Source organism: Meles meles, chromosome 3 (assembly GCF_922984935.1).
Source record: "Meles meles chromosome 3, mMelMel3.1 paternal haplotype, whole genome shotgun sequence".
Classification (NCBI taxonomy): domain Eukaryota; kingdom Metazoa; phylum Chordata; class Mammalia; order Carnivora; family Mustelidae; genus Meles; species Meles meles.
The window spans coordinates 35,693,257-35,714,461 of NC_060068.1; the positions used below are offsets into that span (position 1 = coordinate 35,693,257).

At 55.6% G+C, this 21,205-nt stretch overlaps 2 protein-coding genes across 10 annotated transcripts in view; both read left to right on the forward strand.

Annotated features, from left to right (window-relative positions):
- The window catches only part of COL23A1 (collagen type XXIII alpha 1 chain), a 296,135-nt gene extending 289,165 nt beyond the window's left edge, over window positions 1-6,970 (forward strand). For 3 of the 6 annotated variants that reach the window (XM_046000994.1, XM_046000999.1, XM_046000995.1), the window contains 5 exons: window positions 2,451-2,504; window positions 2,675-2,761; window positions 3,621-3,680; window positions 4,581-4,619; window positions 5,056-6,969. In XM_046000994.1, the coding sequence (XP_045856950.1) occupies window positions 2,451-2,504; window positions 2,675-2,761; window positions 3,621-3,680; window positions 4,581-4,619; window positions 5,056-5,058 (243 nt within the window). In that variant the 3' untranslated portion in view covers window positions 5,059-6,969. Of the gene's footprint in view, window positions 1-2,450; window positions 2,505-2,674; window positions 2,762-3,620; window positions 3,681-4,580; window positions 4,620-5,055 lie in introns of all 6 variants that reach the window. The other 3 variants (XM_046000997.1, XM_046001000.1, XM_046000996.1) reach the window with 2 other exon arrangements.
- A 962-nt stretch (window positions 6,971-7,932) lies between these two features.
- Window positions 7,933-21,205, forward strand: part of PHYKPL (5-phosphohydroxy-L-lysine phospho-lyase) — a 36,157-nt gene continuing 22,884 nt past the window's right edge. The window contains exons 1-8 of one of the 4 annotated variants that reach the window (XM_045999087.1): window positions 7,933-8,055; window positions 8,918-9,036; window positions 10,086-10,245; window positions 13,241-13,315; window positions 13,917-14,004; window positions 14,082-14,198; window positions 15,643-15,725; window positions 15,992-16,217. In XM_045999087.1, coding sequence (XP_045855043.1) covers window positions 7,997-8,055; window positions 8,918-9,036; window positions 10,086-10,245; window positions 13,241-13,315; window positions 13,917-14,004; window positions 14,082-14,198; window positions 15,643-15,725; window positions 15,992-16,217 — 927 coding nt within the window. In that variant the 5' untranslated portion in view covers window positions 7,933-7,996. Of the gene's footprint in view, window positions 8,056-8,356; window positions 8,386-8,917; window positions 9,037-10,085; window positions 10,246-13,240; window positions 13,316-13,916; window positions 14,005-14,081; window positions 14,199-15,642; window positions 15,726-15,991; window positions 16,218-21,205 lie in introns of those variants that run through there. The other 3 variants (XM_045999088.1, XM_045999089.1, XM_045999090.1) reach the window with 3 other exon arrangements.

Below are 21,205 nucleotides of genomic sequence, written 5' to 3' on the forward strand. Positions count from 1 at the left end.
TGGATGAATGGATGGTGGGTGGATGGTAGGGCAGATGGAAGATGAGTAGATGGAAGATGGGTGGATGGATGATGGGTGGATGGATGGTGGGTGGGTGGATGGTGAATTGATGATGGAAGACGGGTGGATGGATGGAAGATGGATGGATGGATGGGTGGATGGTGGGTGAATGGATGGTGGATGATGGATGGATGGAAGATGAGTGGATGGGAGGTGGGTGGGTGGATGGATGAATGGTGGATGGATGGTGGGCAGATGGAAGATGGGTGGATGGATGATGGATGGTAGATGGGTAGGTGGATGATAAATGGATGGATGGATGATGGGCAGAAGGATGTATGGATGGATAAAGGATAGATGGATGATGGGTGGATGGATGATGGGTGAAGGGGTGATGGATAACTGAATGGAAGGATGCTGCATTGGAACAGGAAGGTGAGGAGAGCAGTATTGCAATATCCTGGTGAGAGATGAAGCTTCAGCTAGCACATTACTGTGGGAAGGAGAGGAGAGGAAATACTAGCCCAAAGTTGATCGGATCAAGTGTCTTTGGGTTGCCAACAATAGAAAACAGAAAACTGGCTTAAACTAACTCCTAATTGAAAAATCCGTAGGGACAACACACAATCCACACAACCCAGCCTCTCATGCTTCCTTGTCCATGCTTCCATGGTGGGGGTGTCGTTTCAAATTAGATGTGGTGATGGGACGGAGGCAGTGTCAGACCCACATCCTCCCAGACCCAAACCCTGGAGAAAGACTATGTGCTTCACTCTCTCTTCTTGTAGAAAAGTCTCATCAATTCTCACCGGCCCCAGTTGGGTCAATGCTGAAAGATCAACTTGGCCGCCCTCCAGAGCTGAGGGTGGAGTCAGCAGATTTTAAGAAGGGAGGGTGGTCCCCAGGAAAATCCAGCAGCTATCGCAAGGGGAACGGGGACCAGAATCAGGGCTGCAGGGATTCTGGTGTCCTCCCTGGACTTGAAGGAGAGAGTGACCCCTTGGAGAGGAAGATGGTGGTCCATCCCTGAGACGGGTCCAGAGAAGAAGCCAATGCCGAATCCCATTCAGGCTCTGGACCCAGGGAGGTCGCGGAGTGTGGCCGCGGCTACCTTCACAACTCAGAGTGGCATCTCAAGGCCAGGCCCACCTGCTCTACCCGGCAAGCCGCTGGCCCCGCGCCCACTCCACCGGGCCGAGCCGCCGTGGGGATTCTGCTCAGGCTCCCCAACCTCACAGCCGGCTAGAACAGCCCCTCTCCAGGGGACCCCCTGGTCTCTGCTTCATCCTGTGTCCCTGAGCATTGACCACCATCCTCTCTGCCCTCTTGCCTGTCCTGTTAGACCGTCAGGGAAGTGTCCCATTTGTTCCCTGTGGGGTTTTAATTTATGGAGGTGACCCGAGTGACGACCCAGAGAGGCCAGTGCCATTGAAGGAAGAACGGGTTACTTAGGTTTCCTGAGAGAAGGGCTCACCTCGCTATGCAGGGCCCCGTGGGAAAGCACCAGGTTTGGTCGGGGGTGGGGGGTGAGAAAGGGGTTGGGGGGCAGAGTTTTATGGGGGTTTCCTCAGGAAAGGCAGACCGGACCCAGGAAATAGTTGAGGATGGTCGAGTATGAACAATGCTGGCGGGATCTGGGCTGGAGGGGAGGCCCCGGCTTCCTGTCACCTGGCCTAGGGATGATTCCTGGCCGCGGAAGTATCAGCTTGTGGGAGAGAGAGGCAGATCAAGGGGGTGGTGGGGGATTGTTGATTTACGTATGAAATGTCCTCCCAGACCAGCCCTTTGCTACCGGCCAGAGCAGGCATGAGGGAGGGGCAGCCTGTCCCTAGCCAGCAAGTTCAAGATCTCAAAACAGTCTGAGATCCAGAAAATAAAAAGGGGGAGAGGGTAGACACATCAGATGTTTGTCCTGTCCTCCGTATCCAGCCCACAGCCCACTTCTTAGTGGATGCTTAGAAATGTTGGTGGCAGGGGTGGATGGACAAATGGACGGACAGACGGATGGATGGATGGATGGGTGGGGAGGGGCAGAAGAGATCACGCCAAAGTCAGAGAACAGAGCTTACTGTTTCTTAGTCTGGCAAAGATAGTGACACAGACGCTCACGAGTTCCCTGGGTCTCTGTCCCTAGCCACGCTTGTCCCACGCCAGCTACATAGGACAGGGATGTCAGAGAAACCCCTGGCCGGCAGCTCTGCCTGAGGGGGTCTGTCCAGGGAGCCCAGTGGTGTTTCCTGTGGAGGAAACAGCGCTGGTGTCCTGAATGCATGCTCATCTCTAAATCAACCTTGCACCCAGCCTACATGTCACCTAGGAGCTGGCATGGGCCCAGTTTGTACCCCGACCAGGCATGGGGGCGGGGCAGTGACGGATGGGAGGGGCACAGAGAGGCACAGGGAGCAAGAGCGAACCTCAGACCTCATTTTATTCCTCATTTTATTTGCCAGGGGTTCCCTGGACCCCGAGGAGAGAAAGGTGACCGGAGCGAACGTGGAGAGAAGGTAGGGAGAGAAGGGGGAGCAGCAGGAGAGGAGCCAGAGTAGGGGGAGGCTGGGATGGGGGGGCAGAAGGATGGGGTGGCTGCCAGTTGGAGGCCCATCCCTCTGAGGGGTGGAAAAGGGGTCCTGGGCCTGGCAGCCATGGCCACATCCCCGTCTCCCTCCTTGTGCAGGGGGAGCGAGGTGTCCCAGGCCGGAAAGGCGTGAAGGGCCAGAAGGGTGAGCCGGGACCGCCGGGCCTGGACCAGCCGTGTCCTGTGGTACGTGTCGGAACAGAGTGGGAGCCCCAGCCCAGGTCTTTGCCACCTCAGGCCGGGCTCAGGCCAGTGTCTTCTCTGTCCTCAGAGCTCCCTTGCAAGTCCCAGAGACCGCCATGGCTTGTCCATGCCATCAGGGAGGCTCCCTTGCTCTGGTCCTGACTCCCCTCCAATGGCTCAGGGGGACCCACACCGTTCCCCAGAGATGGAGGCTGGGCCCTGGGACAGAGTCCTTGCCGGCGTCACCACCCCTCTTTTCTCAGCTTCCTTGGCCCTAAAAGGGGGTTAGGACACCCTTCGCTCTCTGGGTGTGGGTCCCGAGGAGGAGGCTTTTACTGGTGTGGGTGGCCCCTCCAAGTCCCTGCCTCTCCTCTGCGTGCCCCAGAATCCTTCCCTGCCACCCCCCCACCGAACACCTTCCTCTTTTCCTTCTCTGGCACATCAGCTCCTCAAGGCTCTCCAGACCGCAGGCCTGAAGGAACCACACTTCATTTCCCTTCGCCCGAGGGCTGGGAGGGTTCCCGGGGAGCTCAGCAAAGACCGGAAAGACAGCAGGGAGGGCGTTTCCAGACTCAGAAGAGCAGATAGCCACGCCCAGCCACCCCAGCCCCAATGCGTGCTGGCCGCTTTCCAAAGGGGGTTCAGAGTGAGGGACCCCAGAGGCTGGTCCTCGTTCTTCAGTCCCCCATGCATGCAGTAGGGGTGCTAATTTGTACCCTGGGAGCTTGATGAGTCAATGAGGAAAAGACAAGAAGAGCAGCATGATAGGCATATGCACAAAGTATGGGGTTACTGGGAGGACGCAGTGGCCCAGCCTTGCAACTCCAGGCCCTGGGTCATTCAGCCTTTGTCTTTGAAACAGGAGAATCCCAAATGTGGAGGCAAGCGAGGGGCGCCGGGCTCCAGGGGGCCCTGCCCCGCGGTATGAGATCTGGCCTGCTGTGTGCTGTGTGCTGTGTGCTGGGCTGGACTTGGGTGCCCGCTGCTCTGACCACCCCCCTCCTCTATCCTGCCTTCCCTTCCTTCCTTCTGGCGCCTCCTCCCCACTTCCTCTGGGCCCTGGCTTGTGCTCCTCCTGGTGGATGCACGGCAGTTCTGGGGGCTGTGCTCCTGGGGGTACCTCCAGAGTGAAGTGTTTCCCGCGCCGGGGTTACCCCCCAGGACTCCAGGCTGGTGGAGGTGTCTGCCACTGTCCTTCTCCAGCTCCCCCAGCCCTCCGGGCTGCCTGAGGCAACCCAACCCACCCACCCCACTCTATCTGGAGTCTGAGTGCCCCGAACCAGCGAGCCAGCATTGGCTCTAATGGTGCCCCAGATGACCCCTACCCCCCACCTCGCTTTCTACCCTGCGAGCCTCAGCTTGCCCCATCTGCCTCTCAGACCCAGGCCCAGGGACGAGGACAGGCCTCAGGGGCATCCTGCTTCCTGGACTGCGCTTCAAATGCTCTTGAAGAAACTCCCCGAGAACCCTCAGGCCCCCAGTGTGAGCGGCCAGAGCTCGTGTCAAGAGCAGCGATCTCCCAGCCAGCAGATTGTAGCACAGTCCCCGATCCTCCCGGGGCCACGGTTCTGTCCCCTGCTCCAGTGTCCCAACAAGCAAAGCCCCGTGGGGGCTTTGTCCTTAGCAAGGACAGTGAGAGGCCCGCAGGCTCGTGACCCAACTCTTCAGGGGACAAACATTTGGGCCGTGCCTCGGTGGGGTCCAGGGGCCTCATGTGGCAGCTCCTGGGGCCGTTCCTCCTGACACCCAGGGCAAGAGTGTATGGAGTGTAGGGAGATGACCCGTACCCCAGCCCCATCACTGAAACCTTTTTCTTTTCCAGGGCCCCGATGGGCTGCCTGTGCCCGGCTGCTGGCATAAGGTACCTCGCAGGGAAGAGTCTCTAGGACAAGCCGGGAGAAGGGGGACATTGAGGGGGACCCCCTAGGGGCTGCTATCTGCAGCTCACCACACAGTGCCTGAGTAGCTGGGTTTGCCCATGACGACGCGACCCTAGGTTTGACTGCCCCATCAGATGGCCCAAGGTTTGGGGCCGTGGTCCTGGGTGATTGTGCACACCGCCCCCTGGTGGTCATTCAGGGCTCACTCAGTGTCTGGCCCAGCGAGGGCAAAGCCATCCACACACACTGGGACCCTGTCCATACTGCCCCACTGAGAGGGGGTGGAAGCCCTGCCCAGGGATGAGAGGACTGGGGGCACACCTGTTCTAGAAGAAATGTGCAGGACAGGATGCCCAGACCAGGGCGGGGCCTCTGGGGCCTCCCTCCTCACCTTTGGGTCTCTCCTTTCTCTTCCAGTGACCCCCGCACCCAGCTCACAACCTGTACAGATGCGTGTGGACGTTTTTAATTTTGTAAAAAAACACAAAAAAACAAAAAACAGTAATATATTGATATTTTTTTCACGGGAGGCACCATGTGTGGCCCTCATAACATTCAAGAGGGCGCCTGGCCCAGCCCCAGAACGATCAGCCTTTGAAGCTGGCAGGAAAGCAGACAGGCCAGTTCAGGGGAATCGAATACTCGGGGGGGCAGCCATGGGACTTGGCTTCCCCAGGAAGGAGACGAAGGTGAAAGTGCCTGGCTCAAGAGAGGCTGCAAGGATGCTGGGTTGGGCCCTCAGCCACCTGATTAGCAGAGAGACTGCACCCCCCAACACCTCCAGAAGTTCCGGAGCTCTGGGGCCCGCTCCATCCAGAAAGGCCTAGGGCTTGGACAATAAATGCAGCTGTCCCCGCCTCTCTGGCCTCTGGCCTCAGCCCTAGCCAGCTGCCCACCCCTCGGAGCCCTCTGGGGCCCAGGTTCCCCAGGGCAGGACAAGATTCCTGCCTAGCTGGATGCTGGGAGCTATGGGGAGCACCCCTAGTGGGTCACGCTCCCAAGTGAGTTCAGTAGGCCTCAGGAACCCAGCCTGCAGTGAGAACACGTGGCCTCCAGCCCAGAGAAGAGGCCAAGCACTCTCCGATCACGACCTGTGGACCCAGCTGTGAAGAAGCCTCTTGATCCCCGTGATTCGTGAGTGCGGAGAACGTCGGGTCCCAGATGGGAGGGGCTGCTGCTTCCCGTGTGTCTTGCAGCATCCAGAAGAGAGTCATGATGGGACTTTGCCAGCCCAAGGAGACGGGCCTGTGGCTCAGGAGTTTGGGTCTCACTGGCCCCAACTCTCCCACCCAAGAGAACTCTGGGCAGCCTGCCAGAACTGGTCTTTTGGATGAGCTGTGCAGAGGAAGAGGGCCCGGTGCCCTGAGGAGAGGCCTCCCCAACTCAGACAAGGGTCCCCCAGCTGGCCATCTCCCACCCAGAGGCTCGCCTCCCTTCTCTGTATAGATGGATATCGCTGTGTGTAATAAACCCCACTGTGTGTCCAGGTGTGCCTGTCCTTGCCGACTGCCCCTCGGCCCCTCTGGGTAGGGAGGGACAAGGGGACGCTCCCGGGGTCAGAGGCACCCCCGAAACCAGAGGAACAAACCAGAAGATTGTTCAGGGTGAGAACAAAGACAGGGTTTGGAGTTAGAAAGACAGACTCAAGGCCTAGAACCTCCCAAATTGAACCTACTTGACAGTTTGTAATCTGCTCCTCCCTCCATCCAGGCAACTCACTGGACCCCATAAGCAGTCCTGTCTAGAACAGGACCGATGTGATCTGGGTCCTTGTTTCCATTTGACATATGAGGGATCTGAGGATCTTGAGCAGTTAGTCACCTGCCCAGGGATGCACAGACAAGACAGGATGACAGGCCGACTGGGCCTGGGTTCTCGGGCAGCCTCCAGTTTGTCCTTCCAAATTGTTTGGCAGGGCATGGGGTCTGTTTGGCAGTGTCCTGATCCTGGGTGATTGGCAGGCCCATCCTCCTGGGGTGGAAACCCCATGTTCCCCCTTCCCCAGACCTCCCTGTGCCTAGGGCCAGACAAGGCCATTCATGGCCCACTGCTACCCCCTTGTGGCCTCATACCGTGTATCATCAGGTCTGCAAATTTCAACAAGTTTCAAGGTACGCAGCGGGCGGAGTTCTCCAAGAGCTCTGGTTGGGGGCAAGAGACCTGGAGGTCCCAGCTGAGCCTCGAGGACTGAGAGCCTCGTGTCTCTCTGCCTCTGGCCACCCCCTTCTGAAGCGAGGGAAGCACATTTACTGAGCCCCACGGTGGGCCACGGTGGTTTGACTAACCACGAGGATGACGCCCCTTTTCCAGATGAACCGAGGTGGAAGAGGAGGATTCCATAGGCCTCCTTCCTGAAGGGGGGGGGGGAATAGATGAAGAAATCAGCAATGAGGGAGCAAAGCAGAGGGCTGAGACTCTGGAAAGGTGGCAGGAGGGACAGCAGGAACCTCCCCTTCCTCAGCTAGCTCAGGCTGCAAACTGGGTCCCTTCTTCTGGTTCATCAAGGCAGAAAGTCCCGGGGCCCCACTCCACTTGGGGTTCTCTCTCTGGTAGCCCAGATTCTTAGCCCCTTGGGGACCAGCGATTGCTGCTGACTCACAGGACCGACAGTCAGATAGAACCAAGCTGGGTTCCAGCCTCGGCTGCCCACAAGCTCTGTGTCTGGGAGCACAATCCCTGTCCTTTCTGGGCCCCTGGGTCTCCCGGCAGGCCTCCCAGCCCTCGTTCTACCTCAACACTGAGTGTGTTCTCCTAGCGTTGATGCATCTCCGTTCACCCTGCCTGGATTGCAGCAGGTGCCATGACCCCCTCGGTCAGTCCCAGCAGCAACACTGCGCCCTCCTACTGTTCCTCCGTGAGACCGGAAAGCCCTAGGTCAGGCCCCAGCACTGACTATCTCATCTCCTACCCTGGGGCTCCTGCTGTGAACCAGGCCTCTGCTGGGTGCCTGGCACACATTCCCAGTTAACGCTCACGGGGGAACCCATCTTACACACCAGAAAGGCGACTCGGAGACTGAACCCTGAGCTCAAAACTCTGCTGTCATGCGCGGCAGCGTCCGGGTCATGGTGGAGCCCTTCCCAGCGAGGGAAACCGCAGGGGCCGGGAGCGGCGGGGGCGGGGCCGGGAGCGGCGGGGGCGGGGCCGGGAGCGGCGGGGGCGGGGCCGGGAGCGGCGGGGGCGGGGCCGGGAGCGGCGGGGGCGGGGCCGGGAGCGGCGGGGGCGGGGCCGGGAGCGGCGGGGGCGGGGCCCGGGGGCGGTGGGGGCGGGGCCCGGAGCGGCGGGGGCGGGGTTTGGCGGCAGAGCACGCGAGAGGCTTCTCGGCCCAGAGTCCCCGCGCGACCAGCCGCCGGGTGCCATGGCCGCCGTAGGGCGCGGGAAGGCCGAGACGCTGGCCCTGAGGCGGCGGCTGCTAAGGTACCGAGAGGGCGGCGCGGGGCGGTGCGCGCGCGCACGACGCACGCACGTCGGGCGCGGAGCCCAGGAACGCCAGCCCCGGGCCTAGAGCGTGCGTGCTCCAGCTCCCCGGCCCGCCGGCTCCCGCGGCCGCCTCCACGGCGTTCTCTCCCGGCTGCCCCCACCGGCGGCCGCTGCCCGGCTCTGGGCAGCCCTTGCCCCTCGGAGGAGGCCTCTGCCCTGGCACCGGGACGCCCTCCCCCAGGGTTGGCCCGCCCCCAGGACCTCCCGGGCCTGGCCGGAGGGTGACCCGGGAAGGGGCTGAAAGTTCGGACGAAGGGGGGGCATGAGGTGGGGGGCGCGTCGCCCAAGAAGCCTTAGAGAAAGTCTACTCGTAACCCGAGAGGGGGACTCTCCGCGGCACTGGGGCGTGAGGCAGCCTCTGGCTAGAGCTTGGGGCTGACACCCCGCGGGGCTGCGGAGACCGTCGGGGGCAAGGACCGCTCAGGGCTGAGCGCCAGCCACCTGATGGCGGCGCCCTCCTTCACACCCATCCCCGCGAAGAAACAGTGCCCGACGGAGCCCCGTGGTCTGGGGCAGCCACCTCTCCGTGGGCCTGTGCAGAAATGAGCAAGGCCATGTAGCCTTCCCAGGACTTAAACAGTTTCAATTTTAGCAGCTCCTTACCGATGGGTACATTACTTTCGTCCTTTCCAGCTACCGGTACAGTGGGGGCCTAGAAGCAGGGAAACACTGTGCCCTTCGACCTTTTGTCCCTTCCAGAAATGGGATAGGGGGGAGGGTAGGAGGGGGGGACTGTGGTGGGTGGACTTTTCCCTTCTGGTCTTCAGACGTGGCTGTCCACTTCTTGCTGTCCCCACAGTGATTCTTGCAGACTCTTTTACCCGGAGGATCCTATTAAGATTGTCCGGGGCCAAGGGCAGTACTTGTATGACGAAGAGGGAGCAGAATACCTCGATTGTATCAACAATGTGGCTCATGGTTAGTATCATCCCTCAGGCTGGGTGGGAACCCACTGAGACTGTGAACCTGGTCCCAGGGGGGCCTGAAATTGCAGACAGGTGTGGAGAACTTGGACCGAGCTGACCAGAGGAGCCCCATCTTTCTGGTGTGGCTACTCCAGAGTTTCCAAGCGGGAGCTCTGATACACCACGCAGGAGTCAGAAACCTGGGTCTGCAGTCCAGTCCCACATGGGACCGATGGTGAGCTCAGAGAGCGTCAGTCCACCTGGCCATGACCAGGTACACAGCAGGCCCCCAGCCAAGCGCTGGGGTCACAGCAGGGCATCAGCCCCAAGGACCCTCTCAGGGGTAGACAAGGAAACTGAGGTAGGAATTCAGTTATCCAGGTGGGGCTGCCAGAGCTCGTGGAACGAAAGGGAGTCTGTGACCCAACACACACATTAGGGGTTAATGAAGTAGAGGTTAGAAGTGGGGGCTCTGGTCCAGACTACCTGGGTTCATATCCCTGCCCTCCACTTATTTGACTTGGGCAAGCTCCTTAATTCTCAGTGCTTCATTTTGCTGATCTGCAAAATAGACGTGATCCTAGGAGCTACTCACCTCACGGTGTTTTGGAGAAACAAGTGAGTTAATTCCGATAATTAGCTGAGTGTGTTTGGCACATGGCGAGCCATCAACACGAGTTCACGTTATAATCCGCGGCTGTTGGCAATCAGCATTGCCTCCAGACCCCGCTGACTTGTTGAAGTCAAGCCTGCCTGTGGACGCTCCCCACATTCATGTCTTTGTCAAGCAGGCCTCAGGAAGCTTCCCTAAAAACATGAATTTTCTAGATAGGGTTTCTACTGGCAACCTTTTTCTTCTGCCAGAATCTCAGGGACACCTTTTCCAGGTCTCCCTTCCAGAACGGGCCTCTCTGCCCTCCCCACCTTGCGGCTCCCCTCTTCCCTCCCCATCTCTCCCCTGCAACTGCTCTTCTCCAGCTAGGTTTATGGCTTGGGGCTGGGGGAGGTCCAATGGGACCGGCCGAGCAGAGCTGCTGTGTGACAGCAGTGGCTCTCTCCCAGTCGGACACTGCCACCCTCTCGTGGTCCAAGCTGCGCACAGACAGAACCAGATGCTCAACACCAACAGCCGCTACCTGCACGACAACATCGTGGACTACGCGCAGAGGCTGTCAGAGACCCTGCCGGAGAAGCTCTGTGTGTTTTATTTCCTGAATTCTGGGTAAGTGGACTTCTGCCAGCCCTCCCCATTCTCCCTCCGCCACCCCGGGCCAGAGGGTGAGATGGTGAAGACAGAACTGCTCACGCAGGTGAAACTTTGTGTGGTGGACCCAGTGTGTGCTGCGGGAGAGGCAGCCTTGCTCTGGCTGAGCCTGTAGACCTCGGCCTGGCTCTGTTGGATCCAGTTTTCTGGTCTCTTCGTTAGGCATGTCGTAACCTCTGTTCCATGATCGTCCTTGGGGCTTACCTGGGTTGTAGATTCCTTGATTTGTGCTTTAGGAGTACATCGGCACAGACACTTGGGGGGCTAAGCCAACATCCCCTTAGTTCCCTCCCTAAGGAACAGAAACATCTGAAGGAACAGAAACATTGAGGGGTCCCTCACAGAAGTGCAGAATTCCTAAAAGGGGGGTCATTGTCTGGAGGAGAAGTAAGGGGCCTGATGAGGTCAAGCTGTGGGGGGCCCTGGGCATGTCGCAAAGGTCAGGAAAGGCTGCCCTGAAAGAGCACTGTCAGGCACAGAGCTGATGAACAGGAAGGAAGCTGCCCACGCTTTTGGAAGTGACCTCGTCAGGGTTCCTCAGCACACGGAACAGCCTGTGCAAAGGCTCTGTGCACACTTGAGGACCTGAAGGGAGAGGAGCTGGTACAAGCGGACACACTAAGTGAGGAGTTTGTTTTGATCCTAAGCATTGGGAAAGCCGTCAGAGGGTCTTAATCAGGCAAGTGATGTCCCTGGAGCCGAGGAGGAGTGAGAATGGACACAGGTACCAGTAGTGACAGCGGTAGCTCACGCCCAGAGTGGCAACGGAGGCTGAAGCGTTAGGCAATGATGACGTGTGCACAGAACCAGCCTAGCCTGCCTGGGAGAGAGCATTCCCACAAACCCCGCCCCTGGGCACTTGGATCATAACGATAAGTACTGGCATCACCGTTTTCTCCTTCACGCACCAGTCTCTGGTCACTTCTAGGAAGTGGAATGTCCCATCTTAGCTTTGCAGCTGAGGAAACAGTAGTTCAGAGAAAGGATCCAGGTTGCCCTGGGGTCATCCACGGGGGAGAAGGCAAAGCCGGAATCAGAGCATCTCTGGGAAGAGTGGAGATCTGGGCCCAGGAGCCAGAGCTTCCAGGGCTGAGACATTCGCTGGTTAACTCCACCGCACTCAGACTGGATTCCAGTGACTTCTGCGTTGCCAAATCCAATGGGCTCTTTGCTGCCCTCATCTTACTCTGTCTCTCAGCCATCGAGCTGGTGTGAGCACTCTCTGGAAACGCTATCTTCTCTTGCTTCCAGGATGCTTCGTGCACCGGGTTTCTGCCAGCTTCTAGGCACGCCTCCGTCTCCTGTCTCCTCGGCCGAGTGCTCCTCCTCTCTTGCTCAGGGCCCGTCCTGAGCAGCTGTCTCTTTGAGCCCTCTCCCTCCGTGATCTCCTCCATTCCTATGGGCTTACACAGCGTCTGTGTGCGGTGATTCCCGAATTTGTGTCAGGCCCAGATGGTTCCCATGTGTTCCAGCCGCCCACTTCTGGGCCATCTCCAACTTGATGTGTCCAAAAGGAGTTGGTTGTCTTCTGCCAACACCCGCTGTGGGACCGTGGCCCTGGCTCTCCTGGGACTTCCCGGGAGGACATCCCCCTCCCACTACTGCCACCCCCACCCCATCTCACCTCGTAAAGGCGGCACCATCTACATCTCTGCTCAGTCCACACACCCTCTCCCAGGCCCCCATCATGTCCCCGGGTCGTCTTCTACCTCTGTCCATCTTTCTGCTCTCCCCTCATCTCCTCCTACTGCATTAGCCCCACACAGCCAGAGGCTTCCTCCCCAGGTGGGAACCAAATCATGTCTTTTCTCCAGTTAAAGCTCTCCAGGGACGCCTGGCTGGCTTGGTCAGTGGAGCATGTGACTCAGTCTGGGGGTTGTGAGTTCGAGCCCCACGTCGGCTGTGGAGACGACCTAAGAAAATAAAATCTTCAGACAACAACAAAAACCCTCTTCAGTAGCTTGGCATAGCACTGATAAGAAAGCCCAGCACCTTCCAGGGCCCTGTGTCCAGGGTCCCTAGCGGCTCCCCACTTCCTCTCCCGTGCTGCCCCAGCCTGTGCCATCTCAGTTCCCTGAGCACACTTGAGCACTTTTCCTGCTCAAAGGCCTTTGAGCGTGTTGCTCACGCCACCTAGAACCTTCCCCTGGGGCCTCAGTTCAGGTGGTGTCTCCTCACAGAGTTTCTCTGACCCCTGTATTTGGCTGGGCTGCCGTTTAACAAAACACCACCACAGACTGGGAGACCTAAGTGGCAGGAATGTATTTCCCCTACTCCTGCTCTCCAGCGTCTAAGAAGAAGGGCTCAGCAGCTTTGGCTTCTCTGAGGCTCTCTCCCTGGTTTGTGATTGGCCACCTTCCTGCTGCGTCTTCCCTCCATCTTCTGTGCCTGCACACCTCGTGGCGTGTCTCTGTCCACAGCTCTTCTTAGAAGGACCCAAGTCTGACTGGCTCAGGGCCCAGGACCCATTCTCCCGGCATCATTTGAATCACCTCTTTGAAAGCCCTGTGTCCAAATACAGTCACATTCTTCAGTGCTAGGAGTTAGAGCTTCAGCATAGGAAGTTTGGGGGACACAATTCAGCCTCTCCCACCCGTTTATCTAAAGGAAGGCCCTGTGTGGTCCTCTTGGGGGCACTTAGCAAAGTGATCATTCTTTCCTTGTTTTGGTTTTGGCTTGGCTTTCAAGACCCACTGTAGAATGAAAGTTCTAAGAGGGCCAGGACCTGTTTGACTTACTGCTTGCCCCCCACCCCCCGCTCATTGCACACAGAAGGCATTTGATAAAATTTTCTTTAAATGAATAAAGTCGAACGACTCACACATGGCGTCCTGAGAATCTTCTTGTTGCTGGAAGGGCTCCTCGTTCCCTCCAGGTTCCTCTGTAGGAAGCACGTACCCAGGAGGAAACCTGTGGACAGCTATCTGAGCAGCGCCCTCCTTTTTTGTCATAGGTCAGAAGCCAATGACCTGGCCCTGAGGCTGGCCCGCCAGTACACGGGACACTGGGATGTGGTGGTATTAGATCAGTAAGTGCCCTTTCCAGAAGCCTGGGCTCACCACTCACCGGGGATGAGCGAGGCTTTAGCCTTAAGTGCCTCAGGTGGGGGATGAGGGGCCTGGGCTCGTGCAGGGAAGCATGAGGACCTGCCCATGGAGACATCCCTACACGCACCAGGGGGCTCTTCCCCCCAGGGCCTCTCTTCTGGGAGCAGAGGATGCTTTGTAAGGAAGTGAGACTTGGCCCCACAGTTTAGGTATTAAAACTGTCCTGACAGCACTGAGTGTCTGCTGTGCACGGGGCCCAGGCCTAGGGCTGGAGCATTACCCCACTCAGGCTTCATTACAGTTCTGTAGGAGGAAACTCCCCCCTCACCCCCAGCTTCACAGAGAAGAGCACTGAAGCCACAGAGGCCAAATGATCAGTCACCGTTACCTGGGTAGTAAGCGGCCTCGCAGGAGGTCTGGCTCCCGGGCTCCCAGGCCCGTGCTGGTTCCCAGCCCTAGGACTCGGGGGCTGTGTCACGTTGGCCTGCCTTGAGGCTCCTGAGGTGGGGAGACTGTTGTTGGGGCCGGGCCACGGAATATGGGACACCTGGGCCTGAGCCACTCCCCCCTTCTCCTCCTCAGCGCTTATCACGGTCACCTGAGCTCCCTGATCGACATCAGCCCGTACAAGTTCCGAGACCTGGATGGCCAGAAGGAGTGGGTCCATGTGGTATGCACTGCCCAAGCGGGCACCAGGTCGGTGCTCCCCCCCAAGCCCGGATGACACGACGCTGTCACTCCCCACAGGCACCTCTCCCAGACACCTACCGGGGTCTTTACCGGGAGGATCACCCCAATCCAGCAGGGGCCTACGCCAGCGAGGTGAAGCGTGTGGTGAACAGCGTGCAGGAGAAGGGCAGGAAGGTAACACGTGTGCACAGTCCCCAGGAACAGAACAGCAAACAGCGGGGGCCCTGAGAGATCCTAGAACCAGAGCCCACCTTTGAGGAATCTAGAAGGTTTAGATGTTCTGCAGAGTTTAGCTAAAGCCCTATACTGGGTGTGACGGGGCCAGGGGCCTGGGCTGGACTGGTGTGGGTGCGAAGAGGGTCCTTGGCAAAGATGCTGCCTGATTGCAGTGAGTGGGGGGTTGGCACTCAATGGCCAGGGGTGCGGGGGAGGAGAGGAAAGGCATGCTGAGCAGGGGAGCAGCCTACAGGGGTGGACCCTCACCGGTGTGGGGCCCGGCTGAGCTGGCAGGAGACAAGCCTGGAGAGGCGGGCAGGACCCCTGTGGCAAGGGACCACAAGGGCTATGCTAAGGGGCTGGAGGCCACCAGGAAGGTCTGAAGGGTGTTCAGAGGGAGAGTGACAAGACGGGGTTGAGGGGATGCCCGTGAGTGGAGCCAGTCCACCGCCGGGAGGAGGCCCCACGCAGGGTGTTGGTGGTGGACAGGGAGCGCAGGGGCAGAGACTGGAGGGGTGTGTGCTCTGGGGGAGCCGTGGCCGGGGCCGCAGCAGTGGCAGGGAGTCAGCTACTGGTGTCAGGGCTTTCTGGAAGGCCTCGCTGATGCAGTGACAGCTGAACGCAGGATGTTCGGCCAAGACAAGCAGGCAGTGAAGCCAGAATGATGGGCAGGACCAGATCAGGGGAGCTTGGCGTGTGTGTTTCAGATGCTTGGTCTCCGCTTACAGAAAACCAGAAAAGTGATGGCTCTGGGGGCAGCAGAGGTGGCTGGTTCCTACCCCATCAGCCCTCCCCCTGGGCCATAGTCTCTGCAGCAGGTCCGAGACCTGACACAGCTTGGAGGTCATGGCTGGGAGAAATGGGGTCACTGAAGGGGTTTAAACAAGACAGTGATGAGTTCAGTGACTGAGCTGTGGATCGCCCTGGTGGCCGCTGGATGACGGACTGACTGCAGGAGGCGTCCTGTTAGGTGACATCTGCAGGATGTCGAGGCAGGTGTGTCCAGGTGGAGGGGAGGCAGGGGGTGCACAGACGGTAGAGAGGCAGAGGCCATGCTGACCCATGGATCATGGAGAGGGGCTGCGTTTCTCTCAGTGGGGTGATGGGAGGCACCAGGTAGGAGGAGAGAAGGAACAGGCTGATGAGGGAGAAATCAGTGGCTTTCATCTGGGACGTGCTAAGTATAAGGAGTCTGGAGAATTCCATGAGGTAAGAGTTGGTTTGCAGCCCAAAAGAAAACCTGGTCACAGACCAGCTGTGATCTGGAGCCCAAAGGGGCCACACAGCGATGCTGGGGACTCGTCCTGCTAGGAGCCGGCGCGGAGCTAGCATCAGCAGGATGCGTCTAGCGTACCACCCAGTGCCTCCCCAGCGGTGTCCCAGCACTCTGTCTCCTCCGCAGATCGCAGCCTTTTTTGTGGAGTCTCTGCCCAGTGTTGCAGGGCAGATCATTCCCCCGGCCGGCTACTTCCCTCAAGTGGCAGAGTGAGTAGCTGGGCAGGGGTGCCTCAGGGAGGGCAGGGCTGTCCTGGGGCTTCCCGACCTTTGGTTCAAATTCCAGCCTCAGCCTGGCCTTTTGGCCAGAATTTTGAGAAGAAATGGTGGCCCCAGGAAAGCCAGCCACCTGCCTAATGCCCCCACCTCACTGCTGTCAGAGCCAGGGTTCAGAGTCCAAGATACCCCCCCCCCCCCAGCTCCCGGTCCAATCCCTCTTACCGCAGACCCCATCAGCCATCTGTCCTCTGCCACAGGCACATCCATAGGGCCGGAGGGCTCTTTGTTGCAGACGAGATTCAAGTGGGCTTTGGCCGAGTAGGCAAGCACTTCTGGGCCTTCCAGCTGCAGGGAGAAGACTTTGTCCCCGACATTGTCACCATGGGCAAGTCGATTGGCAATGGTCACCCGGTAGCCTGCGTGGCCACAACCCAAGCTGTGGCAAGGGCCTTTGAAGCCACCGGGGTGGAGTATTTCAACACGGTAAGTAAAGGCTCTAGGGCAAAGGAGCCCTGTAGGTTCTGCTAGGCCCCACCCTGCTTGGCAATGAGCAAAGGCCCCAGGCCTAGCAGGGTGCCCCAGCAGAGACTGCTAAAATGCTGTCCTTGGGGGTTACTGCAGGTCAGAGAAAAAAACATACGGCCTTAAAAACTAGCCTCAATCCAAAAGCTGTCACAAGAGATCGTGCCTGATCTGTGTAAAGTACACAGAAAGAATACAAGAGGCTGTCCCTTCTTCCCAGCAGGGACGACCCGCTCTCCACCAGGCCTTGTGCCTCAGCCGACAGCAGATGTGTGTGGAGCGCCCCCTGTTCAGGTGGCGGGTGGTCTGGGAGCAGAGTTGACATTCCAGTGGGAGCTTCAAGGAGGACGTGGCCCCCCGGCCTTGGGGTACAGGCTGGAGAGCTTTCCCTAAGTGAAAGGGGTCCTTGTGTTGGAGGAGAAGCCTGTTTGCTGGCTCAGAGAACACGCAGGTGAGAGGAGCGTGGTGGTCACTGGTCTCGAGGGCAGTGAGGAGCCATGGAAGGGTTTTCGCTGGGGTTAGAGGAGATGTGAAATACGCTCTAGAAGGATCTCGGGCGATTCGTGTGGAGAAAGAACCAGAGGTGCAGGCAAAAAAGGAGGAGGCCCAGATCTGGGCACCGACCACAGGGAAGAAATAGGAAGGGATGGTGTTTTAGGGGAAGAAGTACTCACTATGACTTCCCACAAAAAGAGCCAGTTTGAATTGGAGATGGAAACATGTCGGGATTGGGCAAGGTGGTAGGGAATTGGAAGAGATGGTCGTGAAGTGTGTGGGCTGACAGTTCAGCAAATCCTCACTGGACACGCAGGGGACACGCAGACAGAGCCTCTGCCCAGCACAAGGTCCGTGTTGGGGCAAGACAGACCCACAGACACCGGATCCTGGAGGTGTGGAGAAGGGCTCGTTGGAAGGGGTGTGATGTCCACTGTCAGCACGGGGACACCACAAGGGATTAGGGGTGGGGTAGGAAGGAGAGAAGAGGTGTGTGAGGAGTAGCCCTTGGGGGCGGGAGGGCGTGTGTTGTGCGGGCGAAACACCACCCAGTGGAGCACCAGCCCGTTCGTTTTGTTTCTTTATCCTGGCCTGAAGTGCACATAGTTAGATTACAGAAACCTCTGTCCCTGCACTGTCCTCGCTCTGTGAACCGGTTAACTGGCTGCTTTGATTAACCTCACAAGCATCCAAGAAGCCATCATTTCCAAGTAAAAGTTGGGCCCTGGACTGTAACCTGCATCTACCTATATGGCTGCCCTCCTCCGCCCCCGCCCTCCCATCCAGCCCGATAACCTCTGGGTTCATTGTACCTTAGAGTTTTTACCCCTATAAAAAGTGTGTCATACTGTGTGTTCTCTTACGGGCTTTGTTTTTCCACCTAACATATTACTGAGTCGTCCACATGGCTTGTCACCAAGGTGGGACTGCTTCCTGATACCCCACCATATGAATGTGCTGTGACTTATGTGTCCTTTCCTGTTGATGTGCTTTGGGGTTGTTCCCAGGGTTTTCGCTGCTCTAAACTATTTTTATAAGTTTCTATTTTGCACACGCAAGAGTTTTTCTTCGGGATAGACCTTAAAGTGGACTTGCTGGGTCATGGTCTGTGTTCACTGCCTGTTTTTAAGAGATGGTGACGTCTGTTTTCCAAAGTAGCTGACAAGTTAACTACCGGTGGCGGATAGAGATTCTGTGGGTCTGCTTCCTCTCAAACACCTTTTACTGTTCACTGGGCAAGTGGGGTGTAGAATGGTATCCCCTCAAATTGGAGAATGGTCTTGACATGGCGTTCCCTGGCTTCAGATTATGTGAAACATCTCTCTGTGTGGCTTTTTTTTTCTCTTATTTTAATGTAATTCCAGTTAACACACAGTGTGATATTAGTTTCAGATGTACGATGTAGGGATTCAACACTTCATACGTCACCCGGAGCTCTTCACAAGCGCCCGCCTCTGTCCCCTTCACCGATTTTGGCCATTCCCCACCCCCTCCACTCTGATAACCAGCAGTCTGTGCTCTGTAGTTAAGAGTCTGTTTCTTGACTTGTCTCTCTTTTATTTTTTTTCCCCCTTTGCTCATCTTAAATTCCACATGAGTGAAATCATACAGTATTTTGTCTTTCTTGGACTTATTTTGCTTAGCCTCATATTGTCTGGTTTCAACCATGTCATTGCAAATGGCAAGATTTTGTTCTTTTTTATAGATAAATAATATTCCATTTCATATATATACACCACCTCTTCTTTATCCGTTCATCAGTCAGTGGACACTTGGGCTGCTTCCCTATCTTGGCTATTAGAAATAATCCTGCTATAGACATAGGGATGCCTGTATCCCTTTCAGTTAGCGTTCTGGTGTTCTTCTGGTAACTACCCCATAGTGTGATTGCTGGGTCATAGGGTAGCTCTATTTTTAAGTCGCCATACTGTTTTTTGAACTCCCACCAGCAGTGCATGAGGGTTCCTTTTTCTCTGCATCCCCGTCAACACCTGTTTCTTGGGTTGATTTTAGCCATTCCGACAGGTGGGAGGGACACCTGCTGTAGTATTGATTTGCCTTTCTCTGATGATGAGTGATGTTCAGCATCTGTGCATGTGTCTGTTGGCTATCTGGATGTCTTCCCTAGAGAAATGGCTTCTGCCCATTTTTAAATTGGATCATTTGTTTTCGGGGTGTTGAGTTTTATAAGTTCTGTATCTATTTTGGATATCTTCGTATGTTTATTGGCCATATGTTTCCTCTTCTGTGAAATGCCTGTTTTTGCTTTTGCCCATTTTTTGATTGAGTTACTAGAACTTTTCTTATTTATTTGTGGGAGTTTGTGTTCCTCCGTATATGCATTTGTTTATGTGTGTGTGTATGTGTATGTATACAGAGGCACGTGCGTACACGCACACATACACACACACACATATATTCTTGATATTAGTCCTTTGTTGATTGTGTAGGTTGGATCCCTCAATAATTTTAAGGGGATTCTAAGGTCAAACTGTGAGGACCAGGGCACGTGGGTGACTCGATAGGCTAAGTGTCCCGGTCTTGATCTCAGGGTCATGAGGTCCAGCCCCACATTGGGCTTCAAGCTGGGAATAGCGCCGACTTTAAAAAAAAAAAAAAAAGTATAAGGACCACTGCATTATTCACTTCTAGGTTTTTCAGACTTTTTTATTATTAACTTCTGACTAATGACACTGAGGTCAAAGGTCGTGTCTTACACGCTACTTATTCTGTGAAATGTGTTGAGGTGATTTGTTACTTGATTATTCTACATGTTCTTAAGAAAAATGTATATTTCCTAAATGCAGAACTCTGTAAAATGTCTCTTAGGTCAAGCTTGTTAATTGTGTTGTTTGAATCTTCTATATTATTGCTGGGGATTTTTTCTACATAACCTATTAATAAGTGTAGAGATCTCACAGTGATGAGAAACTGATCAGTTTTTCCTTGTAACACTGTCAATTTTTGCTTTATTTCATATATGTTGACCATATACATATTTTTTATTTCTATATGTTCATTGGGAATCGAATTTTTTTTTTTTTTTTAAAGATTTTAAGTAATGTCTCAGTCACTGCCACTGAAATCAAGAGTCATACGCTCCCCCTACTGAGCTAGCCAGGCAACCCGGGAATTGAATCTTTTTCTTTTTTTTTTTTTAAGATTTTATTTACTTATTTGACAGACAGAGATCACAAGTAAGCAGAGAGATAGGCAGAGACAGAGAGGAGGAATCAGGCTCCCCGCTGAACAGAGAGCCCAATGTGGGGCTCGATCCTAGGACCCTGAGATCATGACCAGAGCCAAAGGCAGAGGCTTAACCCACTGAGCCACCCAGGCGCCCCATGAATCTTTTATTTTTTTTTAAGATTTTATTTATTTATTTGAGAAAGAGAGAGACAGCATGAGTAGAGGGAGAAGGAGAGGGACAATCAGACTCCCGGCTAAGCAGGGAGCCCAATGCAGGGCTCAATCCCAGGACCCTAGACTCATGACCTGAGTGGAAGGCAGACGCTTAACAACTGAGCCATCCAGGTGCCTCTTGAATCAGGCTCCCTGCTCAGCAGGGAGTCTGCTTCTCCCTCTGCCTCTGCTGCTCCCTCTGCTTGTGCTTTCTCTCTGTCTCAAATAAATAAATAAAATCTTTTTTAAAGTTTATCATACTTTTCTGTCTCTTTTAATCCTTCCTATTTTATTTTAGTGTCTGTATTAAAAGTATTTCATCCTGGGCTGCTGGGTGGCTCAGTGGATTAAGCATTTGTTGGTTAAGCGTCTGCCTTTGGCTCAGGTCATGATCCCAGGGTCCTGGGATCGAGCCCCACATCGGGCGCCCTGCCCTGCTCAGTGGAGCCTGCTTCTTCTCCCTCTCCCCTTGCTTTTGTTCTCTCTCTCTGTCAAATGAATAAATAAATAAAATCTACCCCCCAAAAAAGTATTTCATCCCAGATATTTTCAGTGCAAGCCTTTATATTGCCTTCTGAAATCTTGTGTGCCTAGGAATATTTTTATCAGGGCCTCATATTTAAATATTTTAGCTAAATATAAAATCTAGGTCCTCTGTTCCTCCAACACATTAAAAGTATATTCCATTGTCACCCTACACGTAGTATTGATGTAGAAAAAGCTGAAACCATCCATTCCTTTTCAGTTGAAATGTAATTTACATACCCATATAATTCACTCTTTTAAAAATGAAGTCAGGGGCACCTGGCTGGCTTACTCGGAAGAGTATGCGACTCTTGATCTCAGGGTCGTGAATTCGAGCCTCAGATTGTATGTAGAGATGACTTCAACGCATAAATAAATAAACTTTAAATACAAATCCAGTAGGTCCAAATTCACGTACAGATCAGTGGTGTTTGGTGTCCTCACCAAGTCGTGCAACCACCACTACCACTACTGTCTTAATTCCGGAACATTTTCATCACCAAAAATGCAGCCCCATTAGCAGTCAC